At 40.1% G+C, this 26,777-nt stretch overlaps 8 protein-coding genes across 8 annotated transcripts; 3 read left to right on the top strand and 5 right to left on the bottom strand.

The window, feature by feature from the left end:
* Positions 1-90: 90 nt before the first annotated feature.
* On the bottom strand, positions 91-11,596 carry LOC124327171. The gene is made up of 9 exons (XM_046786103.1): positions 11,040-11,596; positions 10,773-10,976; positions 10,454-10,706; positions 10,276-10,356; positions 10,061-10,216; positions 8,587-9,995; positions 3,386-3,879; positions 3,077-3,208; positions 91-959 (listed from the first exon to the last, which is right to left on the bottom strand). The coding sequence occupies exons 1-6, from the start codon at positions 11,181-11,183 to the stop codon at positions 9,514-9,516; spliced, it is 1,320 nt and encodes a 439-aa protein (XP_046642059.1). The 5' UTR covers positions 11,184-11,596; the 3' UTR covers positions 91-959; positions 3,077-3,208; positions 3,386-3,879; positions 8,587-9,513.
* On the bottom strand, positions 3,057-3,680 carry LOC124326894. Its single transcript, XM_046785611.1, has 2 exons — positions 3,386-3,680; positions 3,057-3,208 (listed from the first exon to the last, which is right to left on the bottom strand). The coding sequence occupies exons 1-2, from the start codon at positions 3,678-3,680 to the stop codon at positions 3,057-3,059; spliced, it is 447 nt and encodes a 148-aa protein (XP_046641567.1).
* A 76-nt stretch (positions 11,597-11,672) lies between the features above and the next one.
* LOC124327150 lies at positions 11,673-13,581 on the top strand. Its single transcript, XM_046786072.1, has 5 exons — positions 11,673-11,688; positions 11,753-12,083; positions 12,157-12,663; positions 12,732-13,242; positions 13,307-13,581. Exons 2-5 carry the CDS (start codon positions 11,823-11,825, stop codon positions 13,450-13,452), a joined length of 1,425 nt encoding a protein of 474 aa, XP_046642028.1. The 5' UTR covers positions 11,673-11,688; positions 11,753-11,822; the 3' UTR covers positions 13,453-13,581.
* A 194-nt stretch (positions 13,582-13,775) lies between these two features.
* LOC124327306 (transmembrane emp24 domain-containing protein bai-like) lies at positions 13,776-15,050 on the top strand. Its single transcript, XM_046786306.1, has 5 exons — positions 13,776-14,075; positions 14,164-14,284; positions 14,340-14,410; positions 14,474-14,600; positions 14,665-15,050. Exons 1-5 carry the CDS (start codon positions 13,899-13,901, stop codon positions 14,784-14,786), a joined length of 618 nt encoding a protein of 205 aa, XP_046642262.1. The 5' UTR covers positions 13,776-13,898; the 3' UTR covers positions 14,787-15,050.
* Positions 15,051-15,374: 324 nt separating this feature from the next.
* Positions 15,375-19,094, bottom strand: LOC124327023 (exocyst complex component 2-like). Its single transcript, XM_046785828.1, has 15 exons — positions 18,975-19,094; positions 18,625-18,922; positions 18,362-18,557; positions 18,178-18,298; positions 17,894-18,108; positions 17,692-17,807; positions 17,491-17,618; positions 17,189-17,412; positions 16,976-17,114; positions 16,768-16,891; positions 16,589-16,703; positions 16,241-16,512; positions 15,894-16,158; positions 15,583-15,839; positions 15,375-15,510 (listed from the first exon to the last, which is right to left on the bottom strand). The coding sequence occupies exons 1-15, from the start codon at positions 19,081-19,083 to the stop codon at positions 15,438-15,440; spliced, it is 2,652 nt and encodes an 883-aa protein (XP_046641784.1). The 5' UTR covers positions 19,084-19,094; the 3' UTR covers positions 15,375-15,437.
* Positions 19,095-19,107: 13 nt separating this feature from the next.
* LOC124327033 (general transcription and DNA repair factor IIH helicase subunit XPB-like) lies at positions 19,108-22,096 on the bottom strand. The gene is made up of 3 exons (XM_046785843.1): positions 20,748-22,096; positions 20,412-20,675; positions 19,108-20,346 (listed from the first exon to the last, which is right to left on the bottom strand). Exons 1-3 carry the CDS (start codon positions 21,937-21,939, stop codon positions 19,418-19,420), a joined length of 2,385 nt encoding a protein of 794 aa, XP_046641799.1. The 5' UTR covers positions 21,940-22,096; the 3' UTR covers positions 19,108-19,417.
* A 260-nt stretch (positions 22,097-22,356) lies between these two features.
* Positions 22,357-23,788, top strand: LOC124327287 (RNA-binding motif protein, X-linked 2-like). Its single transcript, XM_046786282.1, has 4 exons — positions 22,357-22,581; positions 22,893-23,051; positions 23,113-23,242; positions 23,307-23,788. The coding sequence occupies exons 1-4, from the start codon at positions 22,568-22,570 to the stop codon at positions 23,745-23,747; spliced, it is 744 nt and encodes a 247-aa protein (XP_046642238.1). The 5' UTR covers positions 22,357-22,567; the 3' UTR covers positions 23,748-23,788.
* Positions 23,789-23,813: 25 nt separating this feature from the next.
* LOC124327102 (aspartate--tRNA ligase, cytoplasmic-like) lies at positions 23,814-26,352 on the bottom strand. Its single transcript, XM_046785977.1, has 11 exons — positions 26,157-26,352; positions 25,990-26,077; positions 25,644-25,921; positions 25,402-25,573; positions 25,182-25,328; positions 24,945-25,116; positions 24,727-24,874; positions 24,473-24,662; positions 24,322-24,402; positions 24,147-24,258; positions 23,814-24,080 (listed from the first exon to the last, which is right to left on the bottom strand). Exons 1-11 carry the CDS (start codon positions 26,189-26,191, stop codon positions 23,917-23,919), a joined length of 1,587 nt encoding a protein of 528 aa, XP_046641933.1. The 5' UTR covers positions 26,192-26,352; the 3' UTR covers positions 23,814-23,916.
* Between the last annotated feature and the right edge of the window lie 425 nt (positions 26,353-26,777).

The raw sequence follows: 26,777 nt of genomic DNA, 5'->3' as shown, positions 1-26,777 counted from the left end.
AGTATACTTTTCTTTTAAATCCTGTTCTTAAGACTCCTTTGACACGAAACGAACGTTGAATCATCCATCGATGACGGTCAGACCATCTGGTTGTCGGAAGGGTAATGTGTGTGTATTTTCCTGTTTTCACTAGATTAATAGTGGGATGAAAACGATTAGCGATTACATTGACCGATAATAAGAGGATTATAAAGAGGAGAGATATTTAATAGCGTATGATGCGTTGAAAATTGGGAGAGGAAAAAAACAAACAAAAACAAAATAGTAAGGGTTTTTGAAAGGTTTCCCCCCCTCCCGACATGAACGACAATTTAGTATAATGTGCTTGGTTTATACGCGCTCTGCAGACACACACACAGAACGAAGGAAACGCAGAAAGTAAATGATGGGAACAAACAACCGCAGAGCGATGAAAAAACAAAAAGGGTCCGCGTTGATGTTCATTCATTTCGTATAAGAGAAAAGAGAAGAGACTGATGGAAAAAAAGAACCAAAACGAACAATAGGGAGACGACGGGAAAGAATCGAGAAATGACAGACAGACAGACAGTCGGTTAGAGAGAGGAAGTGTATGGTCGGCGCTGATAGTAAAAACAATGTCGTCAGCTAATATGGCGTGACGGAAATTTCTAAGCATATAAGAATCATGACGGTTTGTATGTGGGAGGTTTTCCTGCTTTTTTCTTTGTTTTTCCTTAGAATCGTCAGAATAAAATAATAAAAAAAAAAATGATTATTTTCATTCTGGATAATAATGATACATGCTAATAATTTTTGGGCGTATTTCGATCCTCTTGATTCTGCCGGGAGTAGTCTGCACTATTTCTTATTCTTCCTCTTCTTCTTCTTCTTCTGCTTTCCCGCTATAAAGTTTGTTGAATAGGCGAACTTCTTCTTCTTCATCTTCTTCTTTTCTTTTGTTTAGTTTCTGTTACGACGACCGGCTCCGCCTGCTCCTCCTGTTTCATATTCCACAAATTTCAACATTAATCGTTTGATTCCAACTTTTCCCCCAAAAAATCTACAAAAGTTTGAGAGAGAGATAGATATCGCTCGCTCTCCTTCGTGGAAAATAATATGTTTTCTAAAAATCAAATTCCATAACTGCGGCGCCATAACAAAAGCGCTTGTGTAATAATCGCACGGGTCAAAGTCTCTCCCCGGCGGCGCTGGAAATAACAATCCGCCTCACGGTCATCTTTCCTGGCACATGACGACGACGACGCGAGATTGATTTCAGTTTCCCACACGAGCAGCACTCGTAGCTGCTGCGCTTAAACTTTAATGGTGGGGCGGGGTTGCGGGGCGTTATTTATGAAGCGTCAACGACACCGAAAAAAAAAAGAAAAACTGCACAAGTTTTATTTTATTTTTCTCCCGAACCCGGCGGCGGACAGGCGCAGATGATGAGCTAAATCTAATGACCCGCGGTTGGTCTCTCCCGGCCCGAACCAATTCACGTCCGTCATGTTGTATCGCGACTAATCGTTCACGACCATGTAGCGAGCAGCAGCTCCTCTTTAATCTCGCCTGTACAAAATGTTGTCGCTAATATTTAAGTTCTTCTCTCTTGTGCGGCTGGGCAACAAAAAAACAAACAAAAACAAAATGAGAACTGAGCTGCTGCCCTATGGAAGCGACGCCATTAAACGGAAACGACTGGCGTATTAACTTTTTATGATGAAGTTTGATGATTAGGCGGACACAGCGATGAATATTCGCTGGAAATTGCAGCCGGCAGCAATTCCCAGCGACTCCCACGCGGGGGGGGGGGGGGGGTCGAAACGAGATTAAAAAGCCCGTTTCCCCCCTTCGCCCTTATATTATATTCACGCAATTTGACGCGATATTAACAAAAGTTAGAGGATAGATCAAATTGGATATAATATACAAGTCACTAGTACAATATCTGCCGAGTTGCCATGCAATAAAGACGGAGAAGGTGCGGCCGGGTTCAATTAAACTCAATTGCACCGATCGACACAACAAACGAATAAAACAAAACAACAAAAAAAGGAATTTGTTGATGTCCCTGAAAAATAAAAAAAAAACGGCTGACAAACGAACGCAATGCACGACGCCAAAGAAGAAGAGAGTATTGATGGAAATGACACAACTACTGTACTACGGTACTTTAGGTTTCATCATCAGGATCGCCTGGGTATCGATCGTCTCCTGCCAGCGCGTTGTAGAGTGTGTGTATACGTTCAAGTGCTGAGCTTTGAACTCTCTCCACGGGCTGCAGGGGTAGACAATTGGATAGATCCGCTAATTGAATGAGACTCTATAGAAGCCATCATTTCCAATAGGTACGGGCGTGTAATGTTCACCTCCTCAACTGTTGTCGTCTCCTGCTGCCGATTTAACAAGGTGCCTCAAGATGTTGGTTTTCGAGTCATCTTGTTTTTTTTTGTTTTGTTTTTTTTTTATTTTACGCTTTTTAAAATCCTGGATCCCTCCCAGGATTGGTATTTATCTTTTTCTTGGCTTTTCTTCCCTCCGAAATAATAACGCACACAATTTTCTATTATTTTTTTCCCCCTTAGCCGTTAGATCCTTTTTTCACCTATCCTCATGTGTACGGTGAAAAGTTCCTTAACTTTTCTTTTTTCTTTTTCATGTGGGACGACCCAAGCTCCAAACTTACTTTTTTATTTTTCTTATTCGTATTACGGTATGTGCGTCGATTCTTTTCAACTCTGGAATCCTATTGGGTTGGGTGGCGCACGCAGAAGGAGTGTGCGGGATTCAATTTCGACGGCATCATTCAAAGAAAAGACACGACGCAGATTACACCCCCCCCCCCCTACGCTGGCGGCGAATGTGCATACGCCCTTCCGGGCACGGAATTCTTTCCCTATCCCAAATTTCCATTTCTACGAATATTTGCTTTCACGAGCTGATTTCCAGCGAAAAAAAAACACAAGAAGAGCCGAAGCGGATGGGAATAAAAGAACGAGTCTGTCTTCTTTCTTTCTTTCTTTCTTTGTGTGTGTTGATGGATGGGAACCACGGAAGAGATGTCGACAAAACTCTTAATAATAATGAATAATGAATCAATGAATTGGTGATTGACCTTTTTTGCATTTTTTGGTGATGGTCTTGGACTGCTCGCAGCTGCTGTCTCCCTTCTTCAGCGTGAGACTGCGTGAGCGCTGGTTGGTGGCTGTGTTGCATTCGGACCAGGCGCCTTTGGTGTAACGGCAAGCTGGCAATTGCATCACAACGGAAATGAAAGAAAATGACGATCGATTCAATCAAATAATCAATACACGAGAGTCAATAGAAAAAGAAAAGAAAAAAGGATCGCATTGCCAGCAGCTAGGATCAATCAAAAGGAAAAAAGTCCTTGTGTCTAATAATTGAGTTTCTGTGTGTAGTATACCTTTGCCTTCTCCCCGACGGCGTCGGTCTCCTTGCTGCTGGTCGGCGTTCCCTCTGGCAGCTGCTCCCCTGTTGCGGACCCTTCCGGTTCCTTCTGACTGGGCAGCAGCCGATCGAACAACGCGAAGATTGACTTGGTCATCTTCGTCCTCCTCGGTGCTGCTATTATCCTCGGCAGTTGAAGCTTCGTCCTGCTGGTCTTCGGCGAATAGCTCGTTATCTTCTTCCAGATCCTGGGCTGCGGCCAGAACGACAGCGCCCACCACCACCAACAGCAAGAACAGCGTCCACTTCATGTTTGTCTTTTATTCTTTTCTTTTCTTGTCCGTGTGTTTTGTCTTTTTGTCCTTTTTTCGGCGGCCCACAAAGAAAGTTGGCCCGTCTTTTATTTGTCTTCTCCGGCTATTAAGGTTCCGCTGCGGAGAGGTAATTCAAAGATGGCTGCTGCTGGATCGTGACAGTCGAGGATGTTTCGGCTACTCTTTGGCTTCCAATCTACGTCGTCAAAGAGAATCAAAAGATTGGCCTTTTTTTATTTTTTAAAAAGAAAAGTTTTTGTGTGGCGCGCGTGTCTAGTAATCAGCCGGCAGAGAAGAGAGTCGGCCCGTCATTTCCCTTTCCATCATCAAATGGCCGACTCTATTGGCTACAGAGTTGGGCGACTTAACTTCTCATTCGTTATCAAGAGCCAAGGCCTCGCCAACAACCTTGGATGATGAGAGCCGAGCTGTGGATACATGCCCAGCAGTCAGTCTATGTGTCAAGACGGTCCACTTAATTAACCGCTACAACACAAAAAGGATGGCGAGCCCCCCCCCCCCCCCGTCGTATGGGCTCATACACATGTGCCAACGGTGGGTATCAAGGAAACGGTCGTAAAAAAAAGAAAGAAGGGAAATGTCACCATGGCGACCGACCCAACGTGACGGGTTGTTTCTCTTTTTTTTCGGGCTCGCCCGAGTTGCTGAAATGGACCTTCCCCTTCACTTCCACTCTGACGACGACATCAACGAGCGTCGGCTCTGTCCGGACCATGTTCTAGTGTCTCATTTCACGGGGCGGTGCACTTTGCAATAAGAGCAGTTCACTTGCACAACTGTCTCGTTCCTCCTCCCTCCTCCAGCTAGAGCCATCGCCATATCCATCGTAAAATAATAACAAGTCTCCTCTCTACACCAACTTGATTCTCTTTCCTCTCCCCTCCGGTCCGTTGTGTGTCGGATTAGATTCGCTTTTCCTTCTCTCTCTACTATGTATACACACACTCTCCGCCCGTGGGCAGCATCTCTGCGCTGGACCTCTGACCACTTGAGTTGCTGAAGCGCTCTTTCCTCTTATTGTTGTTCGCTCTTATTATTCGTTCACTTGCTTCCACTATAAAATGTATCTACAGCCGAGTCACTACTTTCACCATCCACTACACACACTGTCAACTCTTTGCCAAGTGTGTACACTATCCTTCTTACCCTGGAGATGTTTCATATATAACAATTTCGCCGTCTGAAACAAAATCTCGTCTATAATATTTACAATGGAAAAACAAATTTTTTTTGTTTGCCGATTCGACTCTTTTTTTTCTTTGGTTTCCATGGTAATAATGCGAATAGGTATATCTATCATCGTCGACCTATACCCCCCCCCACTGGATTTGAATTCATTAATGACTTGGCACAGGGTTCACCCTCTTTGTTTCCAATAATTGAATTTCCCTGTGTGTGGACGGGCGCCCAGCCTTTGTCCGTGATCATGTCCGCTGGCTCATCAAGCTTCCGTCAATACGCCCAGTTCTGCCTATCGATGAACGTCTAAACGTATATTGTGTGCACGCGGGATCGGGGGAATAGGGATCGTTCTTTCTCTCAGTGTGTGTTTTTCCTTCTTCTTCATTTCGTCCGACCGTAGCGATAAGGCACGTTGATCTTGGTTCTTTTTCTTCTTCCCTCCTTTTGTCGCCTACACAGTTGGAACTGGATAAACAGGATCCCCGCCGCCCATTCTATATACTACAGGGATTCTCTATCACGCCCGAACTCGGCACAAGTCACGAATTTTCGTTTCTTTTTCTTCTTCTTCTTATTGTGTGTCGCAATGATTTACATTTTCACTCCGGGCCTCTCTTTCTTTCTTTTTATCTTTTAGATGTATTATATATTCCCCGGGTGGACTTTGAGGAAAACTCACGTCTCGCATGTTGCGCTTTGAATAGATGGGCAAGAGCGGAAGTCCCGGCTCCTATTCACGGGGGGGAAAAAAGGGAATATGGATCAGACTTCCGTTTCGTTTTTCGTCGAGATCAACGCAGATGGATCTACACATCAAAGCGATAAAAGGAGAAAAAGAAAGTTGGGGCAATCGATCGATTCACGTCCTTGGTTCGGTAGTGTGTGATGGGCTGTCGGTCGTTGTCGCACCCCACAGCAAAGTTTCAACGATTCCAATTCGCCGTGACATAAACAAGACGTCGCATAGCCGAGAGATATTCACACTTGGCGGCGGCGGCGGCGGCGGATGTGTGTGTGTGTGTACGCTGCGAAAACATACACACACACTCACAGAGTTAATAATACAAAAGAGGGAGGAGAGAAGGTTTCGGGTGGCGAGGGACAGGCGGGAGCCAAGAAAGCGGATCGATTTGGATCTCTCTAGGCATTTCATGGTTAACTTCGTTTCGACTGCAGATGAAACGAGAATAATAAGGTAAACAAGGACGGCAACGGTTGTTGCTTCTCTCCCTCTTTTCTTTCCAAACTACTCGACTTGTGTTTCATCTCGCAGAGCTATTTTTAATGTTCCAATCAAAAAAGAAAATTTCCCCTTCATCTCACAGACTTTGCTCGAGCATCTAAACCTTCAAAGGTCAAACGCAGCCTATACAGAGGAGGAGGAGAAGGCTAACGGATCCCAGTCTATAATATACGAGTTCCAGGGGGGGGGATGAAAATAAGGAAGAACAATCTAATATATCTCTCTTTTTTTCTTCTTCTTTTCTTCTTCTGATGGTGCGATGATGGCGGGCAACAAGTTTTCGTTTTTATTCTTTTCTCGGACCTTCCCCTCAACTTTTCCCCTCTCCTTCTATCCCCCCCCCCCCCTAAACAAAAAAGTGGTCAGTGGGAAGAACCAATCAGCATAATAAATGGCTCTACATGGAGACGGGAGAGAGAGGCTACGTGGAATATAATTACCCGAAAAGCCTGGACGGCGCCTCCATGACGACAGCAGCAACCCAGGAGGGAAAGACAAGACAGAAAAACATGGAGGAATATCAGATATTTTCGAGTCCACAAGTCCGCAGTCGAGACTGACCACAGCAGATTTGTGCTGCCTCTTTTTTCTTTCTTCTATATGATCCCCTCACAGATTTATTCTTCCTTCCATTGTCTTGTAGATGTATCCAGCGAGACGTTGGATTTGTGTGTTTTACTTCCTTATTCTTCCAAGTTTAATCTCTTCCCCCTTTTTCTGTCTGGCACTGCACTCGCCAAAGTTTTGTTTTTTTCCAGTCCGCCTATCCTACACAATGATGCGATACGGTACTCGGTCGCCGGAGATGCACTCGTTGATATTTTATTGCTTTCCGACTCATCTTTTTCCTGCTGATGCGTACGACTATTCGTACTCTGACGCTGCATGCATGCATGTGTGTGCGCACTGGCCTTTCCTATCATCTCTATTTGGTGCTCTTCTGCACCAACGAACGCACATAAAAATCGTATAGAAAAACGAAAGGACAGCAGCAGCACAAAAGGGCGAAATAGTTGAAAGAAACGATAGAGAATGCCTATGGAAATATCAGAGTCTATTGAAGAACCGTATCCGCCGAGAATCCTTACGGTTCTCGGGATTTATGGAAAGTAACAACTTGGCATAGATTGAGACTGTCAACACTCATCATCGTCGTCATCTCGGCCCAACGCCGTCTCTTGTTCTTTCCCCCACCCCGCAGCTGCTTTTACATAGATGCGTGCGAAGGGAAAAAGGAGCTCGTAATATTCCACTTCGACTCTGATGTGTGTACGTCCCTGCGGAATGCTCAGCTCGTCGTCGCCTCATCCTTCATCAAAAAGTTACTTTTTTTTTGGTACGAATAACGACGCGCGGGCCTGGCATTTCTCGGGCTTTACTTATATAGACGCTGCGGATTGGGCTGTATCAGCAAAGACAGTGTCAACGGGGATAGTGTGACGAGCGCTGGGGCTTGTCATCGGCCTTATACATACGGGCGACGTCAGTCCAACAACTTGCGAATGGTTTGATACGACGACGTCACTGTTCTCTTTATGGCCATCGTCGTCTCATCATCTCATCGGGTTTCTCGAGTTGAGGCGCGTCCGCTTCAATCCACATGACGGGATTGGAGATTGGAGAGCGCGTTAAAAAGTCACTGTTCCTTCACGCCCGCCTTATTTTCTTCTTTTCGATCTCCCTCCTCCTCCCAACACCCTACCAAAGCCTTGGCCAGCAACATTAATCCTTCTTAAGCTTTTTACTTGATGCTTAAAGCTTCTCCGGCCAAGTTGACAACGGAATCGGGAGCAACCGAAGCAATCAATTTTCTCCCCCCCCCCTCCGCTTGCCTACAAGTTAATACTCACAAGCTGTACCAGTAGAGAATCTAATTTTTCTTTTCAACAGAACAAATACGCATTCTCATTTTTTCTAATAAAAAAATTTTCGTTTGAAAAATAATAATAATAAAAAAAAAAGAAAATATTTTTCCAGGCTCGAGCGCCAGATCAGCCGCAACGCACAAACTTCACCGAGTCTAAAGTGGAGAGCGGGAGAACGAAAGGTGAAGTCTCTCGAGAGAAAAAAAATGGGAAAATAGAGGAGGGAGAGGGGTGGATCGAAGTCAAAGAATTCTCTCTTCCTCCTCTCTCGACATTTTGGTGTGTCAGAGACAGGAAAAAGCAATCATCAAACTATAAAAAAAACTATTTCCAGCTCCTCTTTAACACTTAAAAAAAGACTTCACTCTCTCCCCCCTCTTCACACACAAACTGCCATGAATCGACCAGTTGCATTTTCCGAAACTCCTCTCCTCCAACAGCAGGAAATTGCATTACAACATAACTTGCATAATTAGACAGACGACATTGGGAGAGAGTCTAAGCGTAGTTCCCCGTTTACGGAATAACACTTGGACACAATCACATCAACTCAACATGCAAAACTAATAACGCGAAGAGCAGAAAAATGTACCTGAACGAGAGTGTCGTGCGAAGGCGAGGATGTTCGTGAGCGACCTCTGAAGTCGAGTGCGTCTGGGAGCTGACTGCTTCTCCGCTGGCCCTCGGAAAAGACTTTTCTGTTGGGAGGAAAGGCGGGTGGAGAGAATGGGGAGGATGTGTTGCTGTTTGTCCCTCGACAGACTGGCGAAGCTTCCTCTCTGTCTGCGCCGTTAGAAGTGAGGAAAGCGCGCGATCTTCTCGTGCGCGCCACCAATCACCGAACAGCTGGCCCATTTCCGCCCAACGCTCGCCCATGGTTCTTTTATCTTTTTTCAGTTCGCTCTCAATCGTAAACACATCGGCGATGACGACTAAATAATCACTCGCGATCCATGTTTATTTGATGGCAACAACCGACAGTGTCCAGGGAACGCGCGGGAAAAAAAAAGAGAGGGAAGAACACGCACGCACACACACACACGGACGGAAAAAGTAAACTGGGCGAACTAATCAAACGCCTGCCGGGTTGTTGTATTAGAGAGCGTACCCGAGACCGCTGCGCTAATTAACGATCTCCTCTGCGGGGAGTCGAGCTCATACGGCCATTGGTATAGGCTATTGACTGGCCTCGGTCGTGAGCTGCACCCGCAACGAAAGGGGAGAAAGAAAAAACGAGGGTGGTTGATTGGGCACTACATTGGACGGGATTCCACGCAGCCTACAGTGCAACAGCGAATACAATACAAACACAAGGAGACTGTTGAATAGAGAGGGATCTCTCTCTCTTTCTGTATGTTGGCGACGAACTTTGACAGAAAACCCATATTGTGAGCTGGGCAATGAATAGATACGTGCGTTAAGAGAGAAAACGGAAGAAGCGGGAATTCCGGCTTCGACGGCGATCGATAAACGAAGGGTGGGATGCAGCACGTTACAATTCAAACTAAACAAGAGACATCTAGCGAGCATTATTCTTGGCAAGCGAATCGTACGTTTCCATCACTTTGTTGAACGATCCTCTACTCCTGGCCGTATCCGCGAATTCTTTGAGTCGATTAGGAACTGTTTGGTGAGCCGCCTGTAGCACGAAGGTTAACGCTTCAGCATCGAGCGACTCGAGTAAGCTCAGGGAATGCTCAATGCCGAACACGTCGAGTTGTTTACGGAAACAATCGCCAGTTAGGTCTCGGTAATCGGAAGCGTATTTACTTGCTTCACTTTCTCCGTCGAGGCAAGGCCTTAGTTGACTGCCAATGCGACCTGACAGCTCTAATATGTTAGAGAGAGGCGACGCTGAAGCGATGGTGACGTAAAAGATTGTGATAGCTTTCAGAGCGCTTGCTGTTGAATCAGCCACGACTTCTTCGGCATCGCGAATGTTTTTCAACAGTAAGGTAAAGTAGAATTCTAGGAACGAAGTGACATGCTCTCCAAAATTCACTATACTCAATAATCTTAATTTACCAAGAGTTCCGAGAGAAAGATCAAATCAAACGTGTTCATACCAATTTCCACTCGCATCTCTTCATTTCTGCTGAAATTGTACAGTGCAGAAACCAAGGCGTCAAATGAGTCTTGCACCGTTTCCGGATAGTTAGATTCGTCACAACTAAAGAAATTTTTCAGTTGTTTTTGTGCTTCAACAATTCCACGAAGAAGGCCTGAAAATAATAACCTCATTAACCTACGGAATGGACGTAAAAAATTTTTCAATATTTACTTTCAAAGGGAATTTCAAATATAGGACCGATTTGACTAGCGATGGCGTCGAGCAACTTTGAAGATCCGATTAACAGCTCTTCTGTATATGGAGATTTAAACAATACAATTACTAATTAAGTGGCTGTGAAACCAAGTTTTTTAAGCACACTCTGTAAAATTTAAAAATTGTTACTTACCATTGAGGGAGTTTTGAAGAATAAAAGCCACTGATTTCACCAGTGCTTCTAAACTGGGTAAAGAAGTACATGATTCAATCTGAGAATGTGCTAATAAAGTGTTTAATAGGCGAACAATCTGAGTAATTGTTTGTGAATCATCACTAATAGTCATTAAATTGACTATAGCAGTTGTCAATTCTTGATCCAAAATAATTTGGGCACTTATTTCATTTTGACAAGAAAGATTTGCTAAGATCCCAATTCCAATCTCCTGAAAATCAGGGTGTTTATATGTGGTTAGTTGAAATTTTATAGCTGAAACAAACAAAAGTTTTACTGTTAAACGTGGTGCAATGCTTTCTTCAATAACACACTTCATAATATCTAAAATATCATGTTGAATTAAACAAAGAGCAACATCTCTATCAGCAGTCATGTCCCATAGCAAGCAAAGGTCTGTTTCTAATGATTCTTCAAGTTCAACTGCTTCATCCTCCAGATTGTCTGAAGTGTTTGATTCCCTCGAGTAGACGGGTAGTTTCTGTTCATTGTGATAATTGAATATGTTACAATTTAACTAAATTAGCCAATAACTTGTTGTTACCTCAGTAAGATTCATTAAAGTTTTCAAAATAAAAGATTCTGAATATAATGTATCACCAATCGCATCTCCCTTAAGCCTCTCGTCATCTTCCTGAATTAGTTCAATGTTCTCCTCAACACATGATTTAGCCTCTTCCTTTGACATACTGAAAATTTGTTTATAAAATTATTATTCCAGAAAACGTTGGTAAAGAAAGCAAATGTTTCTCGTTTGTTTACACCAAATACCAACCACCATGCTTCCACTCTGTTCCACAGCAACTGAGTTTTGCGTCGTCTGCAACTCTAGATTATGCAGAAACGGCAGAAATAGCAGACAGAGATAGACTTTAAAGCATAAAACCACATAAAAAAAGTAAAACTGTCAAAAATTTGACGTTATAGATTTAGCAGTGAAAATTATTGTTAAAATAGCTATTGACATTCAATTAAATTCAGCCGGGAAAAGGTCTAGAGATTTGTTACTGCTAATAGCATTGTGCAAGAAAATTATAATCTTCTCAAACGCCCAAGGTCTTCTGTCATTGTTTTATGTTTAGACTATACCTGTGTGCCTGTGTTTAGATAATATAACACTGTTGATGACCTGATAAGTAGCTGATTGATTAATGCTCGTGATTATAATAACTTATCTCTTGCACCACTCAAATGTAATATTATACTATATAAGAACATGTCAAGTTACAGAAATAGTCACCATTTTGTGTAAAATTGCTTACATCACTACATCAGTAATTGATGCCCCAAACCTCAGACATAAGCAAGACAGTAAAATAGCACCATCATGGCTTCTAGTGAAATACCAGTGAATGCAGTTAAAGAATTTTGGGAAAGTATTTTTCAGAAAACTAATCTTACTGAACAGTTGATGAATTTAGCTGAAAATAGTAGTTCATCAATGGATTTCAAATTTGAGCTTTTTGAATATGGTAAAGTGCAAATCACTGCCAAAGCTGCTGTGCCATTGGGAACTAATTTCATGAGTGATGTGTTCATTACCAGTGCTTACCTTGAAAATGGAAAACATCATGCAGCATTTGTAAAGGTATTTAAAGAAATTACAGTCTCGGGATATAGATTTGTTAATCATTTATTATGAATTGTATTTTCCTTTACAGGTTCTACCATCAAATCCTTCTAGGTTAGCAGCAGGGTTCATTGGTGGTTCATATCACAGGGAATATGTTGTTTATCAACAATGGATTCCAGAGTTAAAAGAAATCAGATCCTCCAAGAATCTGACCAACTCTGAAATACCACTCAATGTTGCCGAGTCTTATTTCGTCAACTTTGTTTTGTCCGAGGATGGCAGTCGTTTAAAGAACGAAACTGTCTTCGTAATGGAAGAATTGAAAAGCAAAGGCTATCGAATGGCGTCCACCGCCAGATCAGCTAATGGAATTGATTTAAATCATGCTCAGTGCGCATTGAGAACGTACGCTAATTATCATGCCTTGAGTATTGCAAATATGCGTAGACTCGTGAAAAGCGATGGGCCGTCTAATTTTCCTTTGACATATGAAATTTTCCGGAAGGATCCTAATTACATAAGTCCAGCAACTGTTTATCGTACTATAGTATTGCCGAACTACATAAAGGTCTTGCGCCATTTTCGTCAGGAAGAGGTAAGTTTTATTAAGTAACAGAAATGCACAAAGTTTCGTTTCTGATTTTGATAAAAATTATAATTAAGGTGGCGGATTGGCTTGAGGGACTGTTGCCTGAACTGGATAGAATATGGAATTGGGAATCATTTTTAGAGAGTGGCGCTTTGACTTGTCTTTTACACGGCGATTCATGGAATAACAATCTTCTCTTTCGTTATCTCGACGAAACTAGCGAAAAGCCGGAAGAAATGTTGCTTATAGACTGGCAAATTGCGCGTTGCGGACATCCCTCTCATGATCTTGGATACTTCATTTTTTCCAGTACATCATCGTCTTTCCGAAAACAACATTTAGATAATCTGCTTGACGAATATTATGCTGCCCTTTCCAGTGCTCTAGTCAAACTAGACATTGACCTGGAAAGTGAAGGTTATAGTCAGAAACAATTCATTCAAGAAACCAAGCAACGCTATATTCTGATGATGATGATTGCCCTCTTCATTTTACCCATCCTACTCGACTCCTCCAAAGCAATAGATCATACCTTAAAAAACGATGACAATCTTCATAAAGATCTCATTAAGGAATTGGAAAAAGGTTTGTTTTGTACTTATAATTATAGTCATTGATCTATACGCAATTATGATTTTAATTGATTTAGATCAAGCAAAAGAGTTGGATGAAGAAGGAACCAAAAGCGGTTGGCAAAGTCTGTTTGAATTCGATACAGTAATTGGAAATCCACTTCTCAGCCAAAGAATAGTGGAATTAATAACGGACGTAAAGGATATGGCTTGGAAAGAATAAGACTGGGCAAGTAGCCCGTGCGATTCCTCAACTTGACGATCCGTTTAAAATTAAAACGCAGATGCATAATGTATTCTAATGTGATTGTTATCCAATATCCAATGAAATACAATAGAATTTATCAATCGTTCGTTTCGTTATTTCTTATCATGTAATATGTGTATTGTGTATGTGTAATAATATGTTATAAGCACTACCAGACAGCTTCACTATAAGATACATAAAATTGCCCGTTGTTTAAAATAGCGCGCGTAAAATGTTTACATTTGGCAACGGTGAATTTATTATTTTTCAGGTGTCAGCAAAGTTGCCAAGTCATCATAAAAGTCTTACCGGTCATTTTCAGAGCTGACGTGTCTTTCGAGCTTTCCGTGTTGTTTTCCTTCTGCTGTAGCATCGGGGTTACTGTTAAATAGATCTGTTTTATTGTTTTTCTCGTGTTTGCGATGGATCTACGGGCTATAATTTTGTTTTCCTTTTTGCTCTTCTCAACTGTCCAAGGACTTATGTTTGAACTACAGCCAAATGGCAGAAAATGCTTAAGAGAAGAAGTGCAAAAGGATGTTCTTGTCACGGGGGAGTACGAAGTTTCTGAGGTTCCTGGCCAGAGAACCGATGTGAAAGTAAGTTTGAATTTAGAAAGAAAGCAAGAAATGGGAAAGAAACTAATTTTGAATTTGGATGTTATATTTTTGTTCTAAAAAACAACAGGTAACAGATATCAAAGGTCACACCTTAGTAAGTCACGAGGACAAAAGCAAAGGGAAATTTGCATTTACAACTGATGACTATGAAGTTTATGAAATTTGCTTTGTGTCAAAAGTCCCGCCAAGTAAGCATTCAACTTTTAAATATATTTTGGCCATAAATGACATTTCTTCTTGTAGATCTTAGAGGACAGAAACATGAGGTTGAAGTAACTGTCAAAATGGGTCTTGAAGCTAAAAACTATGAAACAGTAAGTTTTTGGAAATATTGCAAGAAAAACTAATTAATTAAATTGATTGTATTGTATTTTTAGTTGGGGGAAGCTGCAAGGTTAAAACCACTTGAAGTTGAATTGAAAAGGTTAGAAGACTTGTCAGAAGCCATTGTTCAAGATTTTGCCTACATGAGACAACGAGAGGAAGAGATGAGAGATACAAATGGTAAGACTTTTTGTTTGAATCTCTCACAAGTGTATAAGTAACACATTTTTTATTTCATTCCTAGAATCAACCAATTCCAGAGTATTGTATTTCAGTGTTTTCAGTATGTTATGTTTGATTGCCTTGGCTACATGGCAGGTGTTATATCTGCGTCGCTTTTTCAAAGCCAAAAAGTTGATTGAATAAAGCTATTTCAGTGAATATTTGACAATAAAAATACCAGCGAAACCGAACAGGAAGTCCATCGCTGTTCGAACAAATGAAATCGTCCTGATGTCAGTGGTTGTGTTAAAATGGAATACTTGCTCCAGTTTTTTTTTTTTTTTTGTTTGTTTAATCAATGCCAATCTTTCATCATTTCTAACTTTTCCGTCTTTGGACGGTCTACTACTTGAGTTATCATGCATAATGCACGTGTGCTGGATATGAAGTAAAACATCTGGGTTGGTATTTTTTCATAAATTTTCTTCTGTTTGGAAAACAAAATTCTCCCTTTATATTGTCATGTCTTATTTTATTACATTAGAATTGGCATTAATGCGCACTATCTAAGATTTCTTAAGAGGTAAAGATTTTTAGAAATGAAAAGATTTGCCCTTTCTCTTTTGAATAATTACGATTCGAGATGTAAATATACCAATAGAGTTAAATTGCATCGTTCGCACACATATAACAAGGTGTTTTTCCTGAAAGAGAATATTCCTTATATCCAATCTTAAAGGAGGACGCGAAGAAAATGTTGTGCAAAAAGTCTCATTTCGTTTTGAATTTGTATTGTAGATATGTATTACACTTGAATTAAAATCAAAATAAAGGGAAAACAGGTTTTTTAACACGTTAGTTTATATCAAGGCAAAATAACTGGAACTTCATCCGCTTTTCGAAATTGACGAGGATTCTCTTATGGGATCTGTTATGAGACAAAATTTAAATACGTTATCAACTAGCTCATTACTGATCTATTACATGTTTAAAATCGTACTCAATACTGTCTGGTGTCGTAAGTGGCGGAATCATGTCCGCAGCTTCAGAAAAAGGATTCGAAAATTGCTGCAAGCGTGTTTCATTGGAATTTTTCCCGACATTGAAACATGCTCGGGATAAGGCAGAAATGTCTGCTGATGCTTGAAGCGCTCCACTGTCTGAAAATTTGTTAACACATGAAAACAAACGACCCAGTTCTGCTGCCACCTCTCGCACGACTCTTTCGAGGATACGAGGGACGAGTGAAGGACTAACCTGAAACCCAGAATAATGAATTGAATGAATATATAACAACTAGAACGTCAATACTTGGGCAACTTCTGCATGAACTGCAATCATGTTCATTATGATTTCTTTGCAGTAAGGCCGAATATCATCTGTAATAGGAATATTCTTGTTCCAATCGAAGCGTCCAGCATACATAGAAGGCTCTACAATTCCAATCAGTGGTTCAACCTTTTCTTCTAAATATGCTTCCATTAATCGCTCTTCGGTTTTCTCTAGTAGATCTCTAGCCGCTTGAATGGCAGCTGACAGATCAGGATATCCTAATTTGTTCCAGTGCTCTTTCAGTCTAGAAAAATTAAACAGGATAGTAGTTAGTAGTTTTACTTTAAAACTCTTTCAATTGTTAATCATAAATGTTAAGTGTGTACCTGGGCAAAATATGAAGCATTGTATATTGACAATTACTGAGTCCTAGCAGTAATTTCATTTCACGAGTTGAATCTTCGGAATGATCCTGGTCAGAAGACGCCAGGCGCTCTGTGCTACGCGCAAAACTGAAGAGTAACTTTTGTACTAAGATATTCAAGTCATTCAGTACAGATGCGTTCTCCATCAAGTTCGTTTCTCTTTGTTCTGATTGAAAAACAGTTTCTTTCACCAGTTGTAGACATTCGATTACTTGTGTTTCAAATATATGAGGCTGAAAATTGGCATTGAAAGATAAATGTTGGTATGGTAGAATAGAGCAGATTTTTATTGCATTAAAAATCTATTACCAATTGAGTGATAGACCCATGGGATTCAATAAATTCCAACTTCCAGTTTTCTTGACTGGCAAGATGTGTGATATTTTCAGCAGTTTGCATTAATAGACTTCTCATGCAATGAACTCTAAAAGAAGATAATAAAGCGGAAGTAAGCGAAATATTGCCGATATCGAACTTAATAACCCTACCTTAAATCATGAAGCAAATCGCGAATGGCGTCAAGAGCTTCAACAGGTAAGTCCAGCGTAAGTAATTCAGCATAACAGGTTCGAACAGTTCGAAGACAAAGTACGAACCACGATCCAATTCCTTCTACATAAACGAAATTTTTAACGCAATTATTTTCTATACTGGTTAACAAGATGACTTTACTATATAAATAACGAAAGTAATTACCATGATCAGAAAAGATTCCACTGAAGGCTTGCCAAATACCAAATTGAGCTCGATGTGGAGATTGACGATCCAGAGTGTGAGGAATTAAAGCAGCTCTGATGAGTTGACTGAATATTGTTACCACGTCCAATACCATTTTCTATAAATCCGCAATTGAAAGAGAATAAATGTACATGTATACACATAAATAAATAATGGAATTTGAATAATTACTTTGAATTCTTCTTTTTTCAATGTATCTGCCCGAACAAACAATTCCCCAGCGAAATAAGCTTGGCCAAGTTTCCACAGTTCCGGAAAAACAGAAGTGAACCGATCGTTAAGTTCTTCAAGGAATGTTACCCTTCCAGGCGTAGTATTAGATGATGATTCAGCAGAGTTAGATGACGGCAACAACAGATTATTGGATCGTTTTCCTTTGGATGGTGCAGATTTGACTAAACCAGCATCAAACAATGTAGAAGTAAAATACACGAATTTATTAAATTTATTTTGGCAAATCCGCAAAAAATTACCAATTTCTTCTTGCTCCAAACTTAGATATTTATCTTTACATTGGAATAATATTTGAGAGCAATGCTTATATTGTCCAGCAATACAAAGCCATGCTGGATCATTCGGACATTCAAGATTTGTCAAGTTTCTGTAATAGAATGACAAATTAATTCAAAAGTTTAAGTAAATCATGCAAAAGTTAAGCTTTTTCTTGTACTGACCTAATAATTTTTTTTTGCTCTTCAAGTGATGCAGGATACTGTTGCAGTTTCTCTTGTAGCATCTCCCTGAGATTTAAAATTCGCTGCTCTGCTTCTTGCAGAACTCGTTTAAAAACCTATAATACATGAAGTTGTGATTGATCTAAAGTTGGCTCCGGGATCGTTAAAATACACTACACTGCATGACCTAAATATTACACACCTGTACTTCAGTTTGTCCGAACAAAGCATTTGCTCTTGCATAATCATTAATGACCAAATCGTAATCAGCCTTCTGAATGTTTTTATCTAGGGTAGACGGTAAATGAAACAGAAATCGGAATCTTTGCAGAATTCCCAAAGCATTTCTGGTGCCGTCAGCTTGTTCTTTACGTTTCAGGACATCGTCGAACAACCGACCAGCTTCGGTTTTAGCGCCTGAAAATGAATTAATTTGTCAATAATTAACAAGTGCTGCTAAGATCGCAATAAGAGTGTGCTGCATACTCAAAATGGAGTTTTCCAAAGACGCTGTCATATCCGGCCCGTATTTTGTTTTGTTTTCTTCTACAACTTTTTTTAAAGTCATCAAAGTGTCCATCTGTTCTATAACTGAGCCTGCATGGGTCTTCAATTAATGAACATATTAGCTGTAAGTATTTATAAAGAAATCTTTTATTTGTTTCCAAACCTTTAAAAAGGATATTTGTCCTTCTTTCTGAGCTTCAACCCGTCGTTTAAGAAAGCTAAGCCCAGCTTTCAAATCATCAAATCCGGTGCTGTGATGATGCTGCAACAAAAACCAAGACGGAGAAAAATTTTCACTTCCGAGCTCACCGTTTGATTCAGGAAATAATTCTTGCAGTTCTTCTTCAGGGTATTTTTTTCTATGTAATTGTTTTAATTCAATTAATAAAAATATTCCAAAACTAAGTGTAGTAGATAAAAACCAACACTGCATTTTCAACAGAAAGTCCTAAAGGGTCATCTTGTTGATAGCTGGAAGGAATCAAAGCTCTGTGTCTTCCAAGTCCAGTCAAATGTGACTCATCAACCCAAACTGCACTTTCTTTTAAAGGGCCAATAGTTTCATGGTAGCCCCTAAACTGTACAGTACATGAACCCTTTCCTCCAGATTTGGTGATTATGACTATATCACCCTTGCTTTTACCTGGACCTGATCTGGCCACAATTTTGTTACTTGAAACCCATTCAGCAGATAGCAAACAATCAGAGTTGCAAATTATTAGACCTACAGAGCAGACATGAATAACAATTCAACATAAAATTTTTCTTTATTTTACCAATAATATCATCAGGTCCACTGCCGAAATTTTCTCCTCGTATTGTTACACGAGTTCCAGGAGGTCCTTCCTTTGGGGAAACTCCAGTCACGATAGGTGGTAAGCCCATTGTTGTTTGATTAAAAAAATTTTAAATTTATAGCCCTTTCCAGTACGACAGAAAATTCTTCACCCAACTTAATTACAAACATGCACTACTGCGATTGATTATAAATGAATTTCTTAAAGACTTTGAGAATCACACCCAATAGTCTTTGCTTGACAACTATGAGAGACAATAACATAGCAGACGAAGTTTACAGCATTGCAAATATATGATCACACACCTGTCACCAGACACCCAAAAAAGTGAGAAATAAAAAGTATTGTATTAAACCAGTTTCTGTATTTATTCAACATGAATTTTGAGATATAGTAATCACATTTTATGACTTGGAAAATCTTTACTTGGTGCGGTATTTCTTGAAAAGGGGGTGTTTGGATAAATTATTTGAAGCTGATGGGCGTTTATATTCCATATAAACTGCGTCATCGGCACCGCTCATTGATGCCATGGTTCCAACGCGTCGTCCAAATGGACCAGGTCGACCTCCAATTTCTCCGGGTACACGCTCTTCATCTGCATCAATATCCGATGCTGTCAGAACCATTTGCAGCAGGTTGGCTTGCTCTTCCTTGCTCTTGTAGTTCAATTCCTGGTCTTGATCCATGCCCGCCATGCGAGTGATGACTTTATAGCTGTATCCTTGATTAACCAAGAATCGCTGACGTTTACGAGAGAAGCTCATTTCCAATGTATCTTGCGATACCAGCGTGTAGAAGAACGCATTGTACTCTTCGGCAATGGCACCTTTCTTGGCTCGAAGAATACGCCCCAATCGTTGAGCTTCTTGACGACGAGAGCCACCGTGCGAGGATATTTGAATAAGCACGTTGGCATCAGGCAAATCGAAGGAAGTATCAGCCACCTTACTGACGAAAATTGTGTTCACCTTCGGATTCAGTTTGAAATTTTGTAGAATTTGAAGCCTTTCGTTCTGAGATGTTGGACCGTAAATGAATGGCTTATTCATGGTAAGCGCATAGTGCTTAAGAGCATACACATTATCCGAAAAAACGATGATTTTGTCATTACGTCGCTCGTGGTAGCGAATAAGAAACTGACAGGCTCTAAACTTGTTAGGATTCATTACGAAGAGAAGCATTTTCTTTGCGGATTTACAGGCCAGATACTCGCGATAGAATTCTGGGCTCATAGGACACCATACTTCAGCGCATTGTACTCGAGCAATGAATCCACGTTTTTGCAGCTCCAACCAATTAGCCTCGTACAGCTTTGGTCCGATCAAAAAATTCAAGTCTGCAATCTTGTCTGTAAGATAAATAAAATCGTTGATCAGATAGATAAATACATTACAGGTAAAAATAATCAAATACCATCTTCGCGGACGAGAGTGGCTGTCAAACCAAGCTTGCAATGGGCTTGAACAATGGTCAAAACACGACGAAACATGCGAGCTGGAATAGTGTGCACCTCGTCCAACACCATAATACCCCATTCCTGCTCCTGGAGCCACTTCATCGTTTGATCTGCCTCATACGAACGTTTTTGCTGATGTGTTATCATGTTAAAGGTTGTGATCAAGATGCTGCATCCATGAGGCTTATCCTTTGCATCAGATGTAAAACGACATATCATACCTGAAATGGAAAAAAAAAAAAAAAAACATTTATTTATCAAGTAAAGATAAAAATATATTAGAAATTTATTACTATCGTCAGCAGTAGACCACATCTTAAATTGGGCTTTCCACTGCTCGACTGAAACTCCAGAATTGCACAGAACTAAAGCTCTTTTTCGAACTGTACAACAGGCTGTCACACCAACCAAACTTTTACCAGCTCCACAAGGCAAAACAATGAGCCCAGAGCGAGCACGACCATTGCCAAACATTTTTCGTAGGCTTTTTTCCTGGTAAGGCCGCAATACAGCTGCAGGTCTCAAATCAATGTTGATGTCCTGATTATGAGTGTCATTGCGAAAATCATATTCCGCTAACAAAGGGTATTCTAGCTGAATACATCGCTTTTGAATGACTTCAATTTTTTCTTGATTTACTTCAAAAGCAACCGTTTGAAGAGAAGAATCATCTTCGTCGTCTTCATCCTTGTCCATTTTATCGTAAAAATTCGATATGTCATCAGGCACTTGCTTTCCTTCTTCTCCTGGTTCTTCTCCAGAAGTACCAGGTTTTCCAAATTGAATAGACGTTGCTTTTGATTGAACTTGAGTGATCAGTCCATCTGTTGAAGATTCCACACTGTGCCGAAGTCTGCATTCTTGAATTACAGGATCTTTCAACAATTTTTGGATGACGTCTGGATATTGAGACTCAACAAAATAGCGATTGTGCTTCAACACTAATTTGACTTTGCCGTAAGAGAGTGTTGAGATCTTTATGAAGTCTACAATTCCATCAGGGACAGCAGTTTTGCTTAAGCGCTTTAAATACTCTATGATGTCATGAGTTTGCAGCCCGACACTGACGGCAGCATACAATGAGTAAGAAGTCAACTTGTACTCATGTATGTGTTCTGGACGACAAACTGGTTCACTTATTGCAATCAGAAAGTCGTGAGCGTGTTTGTAGACTGGTGAGAATGACTCCAGGAAGATGTGGCCATTGGGAGCAACCCACAATGGTCTAGACATGTGGTCTGGTTTAAGCTGCAAGTCTCGATAATCTTTGGCTCCATATTCATCTTCCCCTTGCCTTTCACCTTCAACTTCAATGAAGTGCTTTGCCGCTTCTGGCACACCCTCAGCTTCATTTCCATCCGGTATGCCTTCATCATAAGCACTCTCATCTTCAAAATCCTTTCGTTTTTTACCAGCAAATTTTTTCTTGGACGCGTCATAACGATCTCCATCTTTTTTCCCGTATTTACGGCTCCCCCCAGCCATATTAAACAGAGGAATAACCGTGAATTATTCTATAAATACTGCTGGAAAATTCTAAACAAATTTAACTTTCTCGGTAAAGTGATTGAATGATGAACTTTGGACGAACACTGAAGACTGAACAGTGAAAACTCAGCTGAGAGGGAGCAACAACACAAAAATAAATCGCCTGAAGCAGAAGCATGGTTCGGGCACACATAGCACACCTAGCGGAAAATCAAGAACGAGAATTATATTTTGTACTTCTTGATCGTTTCGAGTAAATTTATACTTTGAAAACTTATTTCTAACTTCTAAATTAAATGAATTATTTTCCTATATTCAAGCAATCAACGGAGATCATAATAGCAGATGTTTATGCATATATTAAACACCAGAGGCGCACTCGGTACGTCTTACATGCCTTCTTTCCTTGGACGTGATCGTCTGCTTGATATTTTGGCTTTGGTTTGGCAAGTGGCATTTCGCTAACTGCCATCGGAAATAAGAAAAGCAATTCAAATAATTCAATCAAATACATCCAGTTATTATTCTTTCGGATTTCGATCCTGACTTAAGTACTCCTCACCTTGCAATAATGCCCATCTTCAAGTTAAACTAAACTCTACGAGAACTTTCCTGTTGGACGAAGATGAATCCACTAACGTAAGTACTACATAGCTTTTGCATCATTCATAAACTCATAATCTTGTATCAATATTATTTGTGAGAAATTTTCGATTTATGGCTAACTTAAAAAGTATGTTGATTTTTAACACATAGTGAGGGTAAATGTAATAAAACTTATCGAAGGTTTTGTGTGGGGGTGTTGTAATGTAGGGACTGGACAACATAAATATAGTTTGGAATCATGTTATCTGCTGGTGCTGCGTAGAACGAAGCATATTATATGCTACCTTATTAGACTAGAATATATTATCAGTTCATTATTAATATTGCTATTTCCTTTTTCTTAGGAATGTGAAGAATATCAAGAAACTCAGCGAGACTGAACTGAAGTACAACATATCAGGAAAAGCTTCATGGCATTATCAATACAAAGACAGTGCTTGGATTTTCATTGGAGGATTGCCTTATGAATTGTCTGAGGGGGACATCATCTGCATTTTTTCTCAGTATGGTTAATACTTAAGTGATGTTTATTATTGCTATTAATAGTTTACATTTTTTTTTTAGGTATGGAGAGGTTGCAAACATCAATTTAGTACGAGACAAGGTTACAGGCAAGTCTAAAGGCTTTTGCTTTTTATGTTATGAAGATCAAAGATCAACAATTCTTGCAGTTGACAATTTAAATAGCATCAAGGTAATAAAACAATTTTTTTTTTGGGTTGTCAGTCATTTCATTATTACAAAATATGTTTTCTAAGGTCTGTGGGAGAACTCTGCGTGTCGACCACGTTGAGCAGTATAAAATTCCAAAAGATCCTGACAAGCTTGATGAAGATGCACTGAGGATTCTCCAAGAAGGGTGTGGACCTGAATCGTCAATTATAAAAACTCTTGTGAATTCCGTTCAAGAAAATCCCGCAGCATCAGTGACTGCTGCAGTGTCTGAAGTGAAAATTCCAAAAGAAGAAAAAGATACAGAATCCACCAGTAATCCAAAGCACAGAGAGGAAAAAGAAAAAGAGAGGCGTCGTTCAAGAAGCCCTGATCGAAGACGCAGCACTCAGAGGAAACACTCGGATGACAGAAATAAATTCCACGATAAAGATCATCATCATTACGATAGAACTAAGAAAGAGAAGGAGCGCGATCACAGGAGAGAAAGGTCGCGTGACAGAGATCGGAGACGTGACAGAAGATAAAAACTGTATCGCGATTTTCAATACAATTTCATTAAAACTGGTTTGTTCGTTAATAATAATATTCAATTGAGTTAAACCATATTTTATTTCCCAATGAAGTAAAACAAAATTCACAAGAAAAAGACTTCAGAAATTGGTTTTGCAAAAGCATCGGGAGTATCCAAGAAACTCAGGGAGTAATTCTTTTTGGGTCGCGAGGAAACATAGATGTTTTTCTGATGTTGTCGAGTCCCAAGAAAAGCATAGCCACTCGTTCCATACCAATACCACCACCAGCATGCGGGGGGCAGCCATAACGGAAAGAGTCAATGTATGCTTTAATTTTCGATAAATCTGCAACAGGAAAATCGAATAATTATTGAGAAGGCATTTATGATTTAACAATTTACTGCATTTTACCGATGCCGTGGTGTTTTGCTCGTTCGGACAAATATTCGGGATCGTGAATACGTTGAGCTCCAGACATGATTTCCTCTCCGCGCATGAAAATATCGTAGGAATTCGAATATTTCTGTTTTAAAGAAAAGAATTTAAAATAAGAAGCTGAATGAGTCTCTTATTCTGTTGCAAATACCTTATTGTTTGGATCGGGCATGGTATAGAACGGTCGAACAGCTAATGGATATTTATCCAGAATGTAGAAATCGGTATCGTACTATAAAAAAGGAAACGCAAATATTTTACTAATAACTGAGTTATTGCACAAAAGAGATTTTCTGTTATACTTTTGCTTTCACCAAACGTCCAAGTAATTTCTCCATTGGGGTGCTTAAATCATCTTCATCGCCAATTTGTTCCCCTGCCTGACGAAGCATTTCAACTGCTTCCGGAAATTCTAGGCGCAAAGGAGGATCCAGAAAGGTAAACGGCTCTGATGGAAATTGACGATTTACAGTTGCAATTTCCTGCATACAACTTTAGCCACAAATCCAAAAAGTTAATACTGTTAGGTCAGTTTGAAAATGAATATTACACTCACTCTTTCTGGAGTCCCCGGAAGACTTCTGTCAATACAACTCCGATAGTATCGAGCACTTCATGGTAATGAGAGTGAAAAGCCATTTCTAAATCAAGGCCAACGAATTCAGTCAAATGCCGATGAGTGTTGCTGTCTTCAGCTCGGAAAACTGAAATTTTCATTTAATGACGAACGTTAATATACAGCCTATACCCCCGAAAGAAATTAAAGGTACAAACCAGCTCCAATCGTATAAACTTTCTCAAAGTCTGCAGCAATAGCCATTTGTTTGTAAAGTTGAGGTGACTGTGCTAAATAAGCAGATCCCTTAAAATAAGAGACGGTGAAGACATTGGCACCTCCTTCGCTAGCTGCCGAGATGATTTTCGGAGTGTGAATTTCTACAAATTTCTAAAGAATGGATAACCTGTTAGCAGTGTCGATACGAAATAGTAATAGAAATATCTTTTTCTCACCCGTTGATCAAGAGCTTCACGGAAAAGTCGGCAAACGGCTGCTTGGATGCGAAAAATCGCTTGATTAGTGGGCGTGCGTAAATCCAAAACACGGTTGTCCAACCGTGTTTCCTGATTTACTCTAATGGCTAATTCTCCTTCTTTTTCCTTTAAAATACAGAACATGAGTAAAAATTTCAGTGACATGACATGAGAAATAAAAAATAAACATGTTATATACTTCTTCAGGACGAGAGGCATCTTCAATCTGAAGCGGGAGGCGTGGTTCAGCAGCACTGATAACCCACACTTGAGTTACATGAAGTTCTACATCTTGTTGGGTTGCTCCTTCAATCTTTTGTGGCACAGAACGAACAATACCCTCCACATCAATGACCGACTCTTTAGTAATTCTACAGGTGAAATTCAGGAATCAATAACCTTATGAGATATTTTGATTCCCAAGTGTTATGAAAGTATTACCCAGCAACAAATTTCACAAATGCTTTACTGGTAGACTCTGAGACAGCCAGAAGGCACTGCACAGTTGACTGTTGTTGACGAAGCAAAAAAAAGCATTGTTTTCCTTTTGCTCTGCTTGTGTGCAGTCTACCTCGCGCCCAGATTTTCTTGTCTATGACTGATGTCCCAAGGTCACCAACTCTCAATACAGATCTCTCCAGCTTTTCTTGACTTTGGTTCATAACCGCATTTCCATAAGAACCAGATGAGTAGTCTACTTCATCTACTTGTGCTACTTCCTTAAAAGATGTAAGACATACAATTACATTACTAAACATTTGACGAATTTAGGAAAAGGTAGTTTTACCACAGTTGTTTTTCTCTCTTCCTTTTTAGCAGCTTTGGCAGCTTCCCTTGCCTCTTTCTTTGCTGCTTTCTTCGATTTTCCTTGCTCCCTGTTGACGACCGACAGAACAATAATAGAACATAGAGATATAAGGAATGCAATACATGCCAAAAATAAAGCTATTTTACCCCGTGGATTCTGGAACGTTTTCTTCAATGTTCATTTTTGAACCTTTCCTTCAACTTTACAATGGCGTCTTGTAAGATTAAAAATCCCTTTACCAAATCTTTGATAATTAATATTCCCGTAACAGAATAGTGTAACTCGTGTAAGAACTGATGAAATGACCGACCGGGCCGGGCGATAACAAGCAGTGAAGCAGCGGGAGTGGGAGGGACTAGATTGAGGAGACTAGAAAAGGGACATCTGTAGGCCGAATTTTATAACTTGTTGTAGGAAATTTATTTGAAAATATAATTCTTTTTTATTACGTTAAAATGTTTTACCAAGACGGAAGTACTAGGCCTCATGATTGCTTTGTGTTTTCCGAACGTTCGCTGTGCATACGATTTTTTGTTTATTACAAAAGAATCGAATATGAATGTGTGTTGTCATGTATGGCTGCACTTAGTTTTGATCTCAGAGCAAATAATAATGTTTTTTCTTTAATTTTAATCGGCTGCTGCAGCGTTCATTTATGTGCGAAATGGGTGGAAATGGGCTTTTAAGGATTTTTTAAAAAGAGAATATGTGAACGTCATCAGTCATCATGACTCTGTTTTATTAAGTGCAAACGGTTTTCTCTTTTA

The sequence above is a fragment of the Daphnia pulicaria genome, chromosome 2 (assembly GCF_021234035.1).
Source record: "Daphnia pulicaria isolate SC F1-1A chromosome 2, SC_F0-13Bv2, whole genome shotgun sequence".
NCBI classification, from domain to species: domain Eukaryota; kingdom Metazoa; phylum Arthropoda; class Branchiopoda; order Diplostraca; family Daphniidae; genus Daphnia; species Daphnia pulicaria.
This window is presented reverse-complemented; position numbering and strand designations above follow the sequence as displayed.

What these genes read in the sequence shown, in the direction of transcription:
- LOC124327102 (XM_046785977.1), bottom strand. Translation starts at nt 26,191, where the DNA reads ATGAACATTGAAGAAAACGTTCCAGAATCCACGGG. An exon ending in GACGTTTGGTGAAAGCAAAA is followed by an intron (nt 24,403 to 24,472) that starts GTATAACAGAAA and finishes CCTTTTTTATAG; the next exon opens with TACGATACCGATTTCTACAT. An exon ending in TGCCCGATCCAAACAATAAG is followed by an intron (nt 24,259 to 24,321) that starts GTATTTGCAACA and finishes TCTTTAAAACAG; the next exon opens with AAATATTCGAATTCCTACGA.
- LOC124327171 (XM_046786103.1), bottom strand. Translation starts at nt 11,183, where the DNA reads ATGTCAAAGGAAGAGGCTAAATCATGTGTTGAGGAGAACATTGAACTA. An exon ending in TCTTCAAAACTCCCTCAATG is followed by an intron (nt 10,357 to 10,453) that starts GTAAGTAACAAT and finishes CTCCATATACAG; the next exon opens with AAGAGCTGTTAATCGGATCT. An exon ending in AGAGATGCGAGTGGAAATTG is followed by an intron (nt 9,996 to 10,060) that starts GTATGAACACGT and finishes TATTGAGTATAG; the next exon opens with TGAATTTTGGAGAGCATGTC.
- LOC124327150 (XM_046786072.1), top strand. Translation starts at nt 11,823, where the DNA reads ATGGCTTCTAGTGAAATACCAGTGAATGCAGTTAAAGAATTTTGGGAA. An exon ending in ATCATGCAGCATTTGTAAAG is followed by an intron (nt 12,084 to 12,156) that starts GTATTTAAAGAA and finishes TTTCCTTTACAG; the next exon opens with GTTCTACCATCAAATCCTTC. An exon ending in CATTAAGGAATTGGAAAAAG is followed by an intron (nt 13,243 to 13,306) that starts GTTTGTTTTGTA and finishes TAATTGATTTAG; the next exon opens with ATCAAGCAAAAGAGTTGGAT.
- LOC124327023 (XM_046785828.1), bottom strand. Translation starts at nt 19,083, where the DNA reads ATGGGCTTACCACCTATCGTGACTGGAGTTTCCCCAAAGGAAGGACCT. An exon ending in GAGCAAAAAAAAATTATTAG is followed by an intron (nt 17,619 to 17,691) that starts GTCAGTACAAGA and finishes ATTCTATTACAG; the next exon opens with AAACTTGACAAATCTTGAAT. An exon ending in GATTTGCTTCATGATTTAAG is followed by an intron (nt 16,704 to 16,767) that starts GTAGGGTTATTA and finishes ATCTTCTTTTAG; the next exon opens with AGTTCATTGCATGAGAAGTC.
- LOC124327033 (XM_046785843.1), bottom strand. Translation starts at nt 21,939, where the DNA reads ATGGCTGGGGGGAGCCGTAAATACGGGAAAAAAGATGGAGATCGTTAT. An exon ending in GTGGTCTACTGCTGACGATA is followed by an intron (nt 20,676 to 20,747) that starts GTAATAAATTTC and finishes TTTCCATTTCAG; the next exon opens with GTATGATATGTCGTTTTACA. An exon ending in CACTCTCGTCCGCGAAGATG is followed by an intron (nt 20,347 to 20,411) that starts GTATTTGATTAT and finishes TTTATCTTACAG; the next exon opens with ACAAGATTGCAGACTTGAAT.
- LOC124327306 (XM_046786306.1), top strand. Translation starts at nt 13,899, where the DNA reads ATGGATCTACGGGCTATAATTTTGTTTTCCTTTTTGCTCTTCTCAACT. An exon ending in TGTGTCAAAAGTCCCGCCAA is followed by an intron (nt 14,285 to 14,339) that starts GTAAGCATTCAA and finishes TTCTTCTTGTAG; the next exon opens with ATCTTAGAGGACAGAAACAT. An exon ending in AAGCTAAAAACTATGAAACA is followed by an intron (nt 14,411 to 14,473) that starts GTAAGTTTTTGG and finishes TTGTATTTTTAG; the next exon opens with TTGGGGGAAGCTGCAAGGTT.
- LOC124326894 (XM_046785611.1), bottom strand. Translation starts at nt 3,680, where the DNA reads ATGAAGTGGACGCTGTTCTTGCTGTTGGTGGTGGTGGGCGCTGTCGTT. An exon ending in CCGTCGGGGAGAAGGCAAAG is followed by an intron (nt 3,209 to 3,385) that starts GTATACTACACA and finishes TGCAATTGCCAG; the next exon opens with CTTGCCGTTACACCAAAGGC.
- LOC124327287 (XM_046786282.1), top strand. An exon ending in ATCATCTGCATTTTTTCTCA is followed by an intron (nt 23,052 to 23,112) that starts GTATGGTTAATA and finishes TTTTTTTTTTAG; the next exon opens with GTATGGAGAGGTTGCAAACA. An exon ending in ACAATTTAAATAGCATCAAG is followed by an intron (nt 23,243 to 23,306) that starts GTAATAAAACAA and finishes ATGTTTTCTAAG; the next exon opens with GTCTGTGGGAGAACTCTGCG.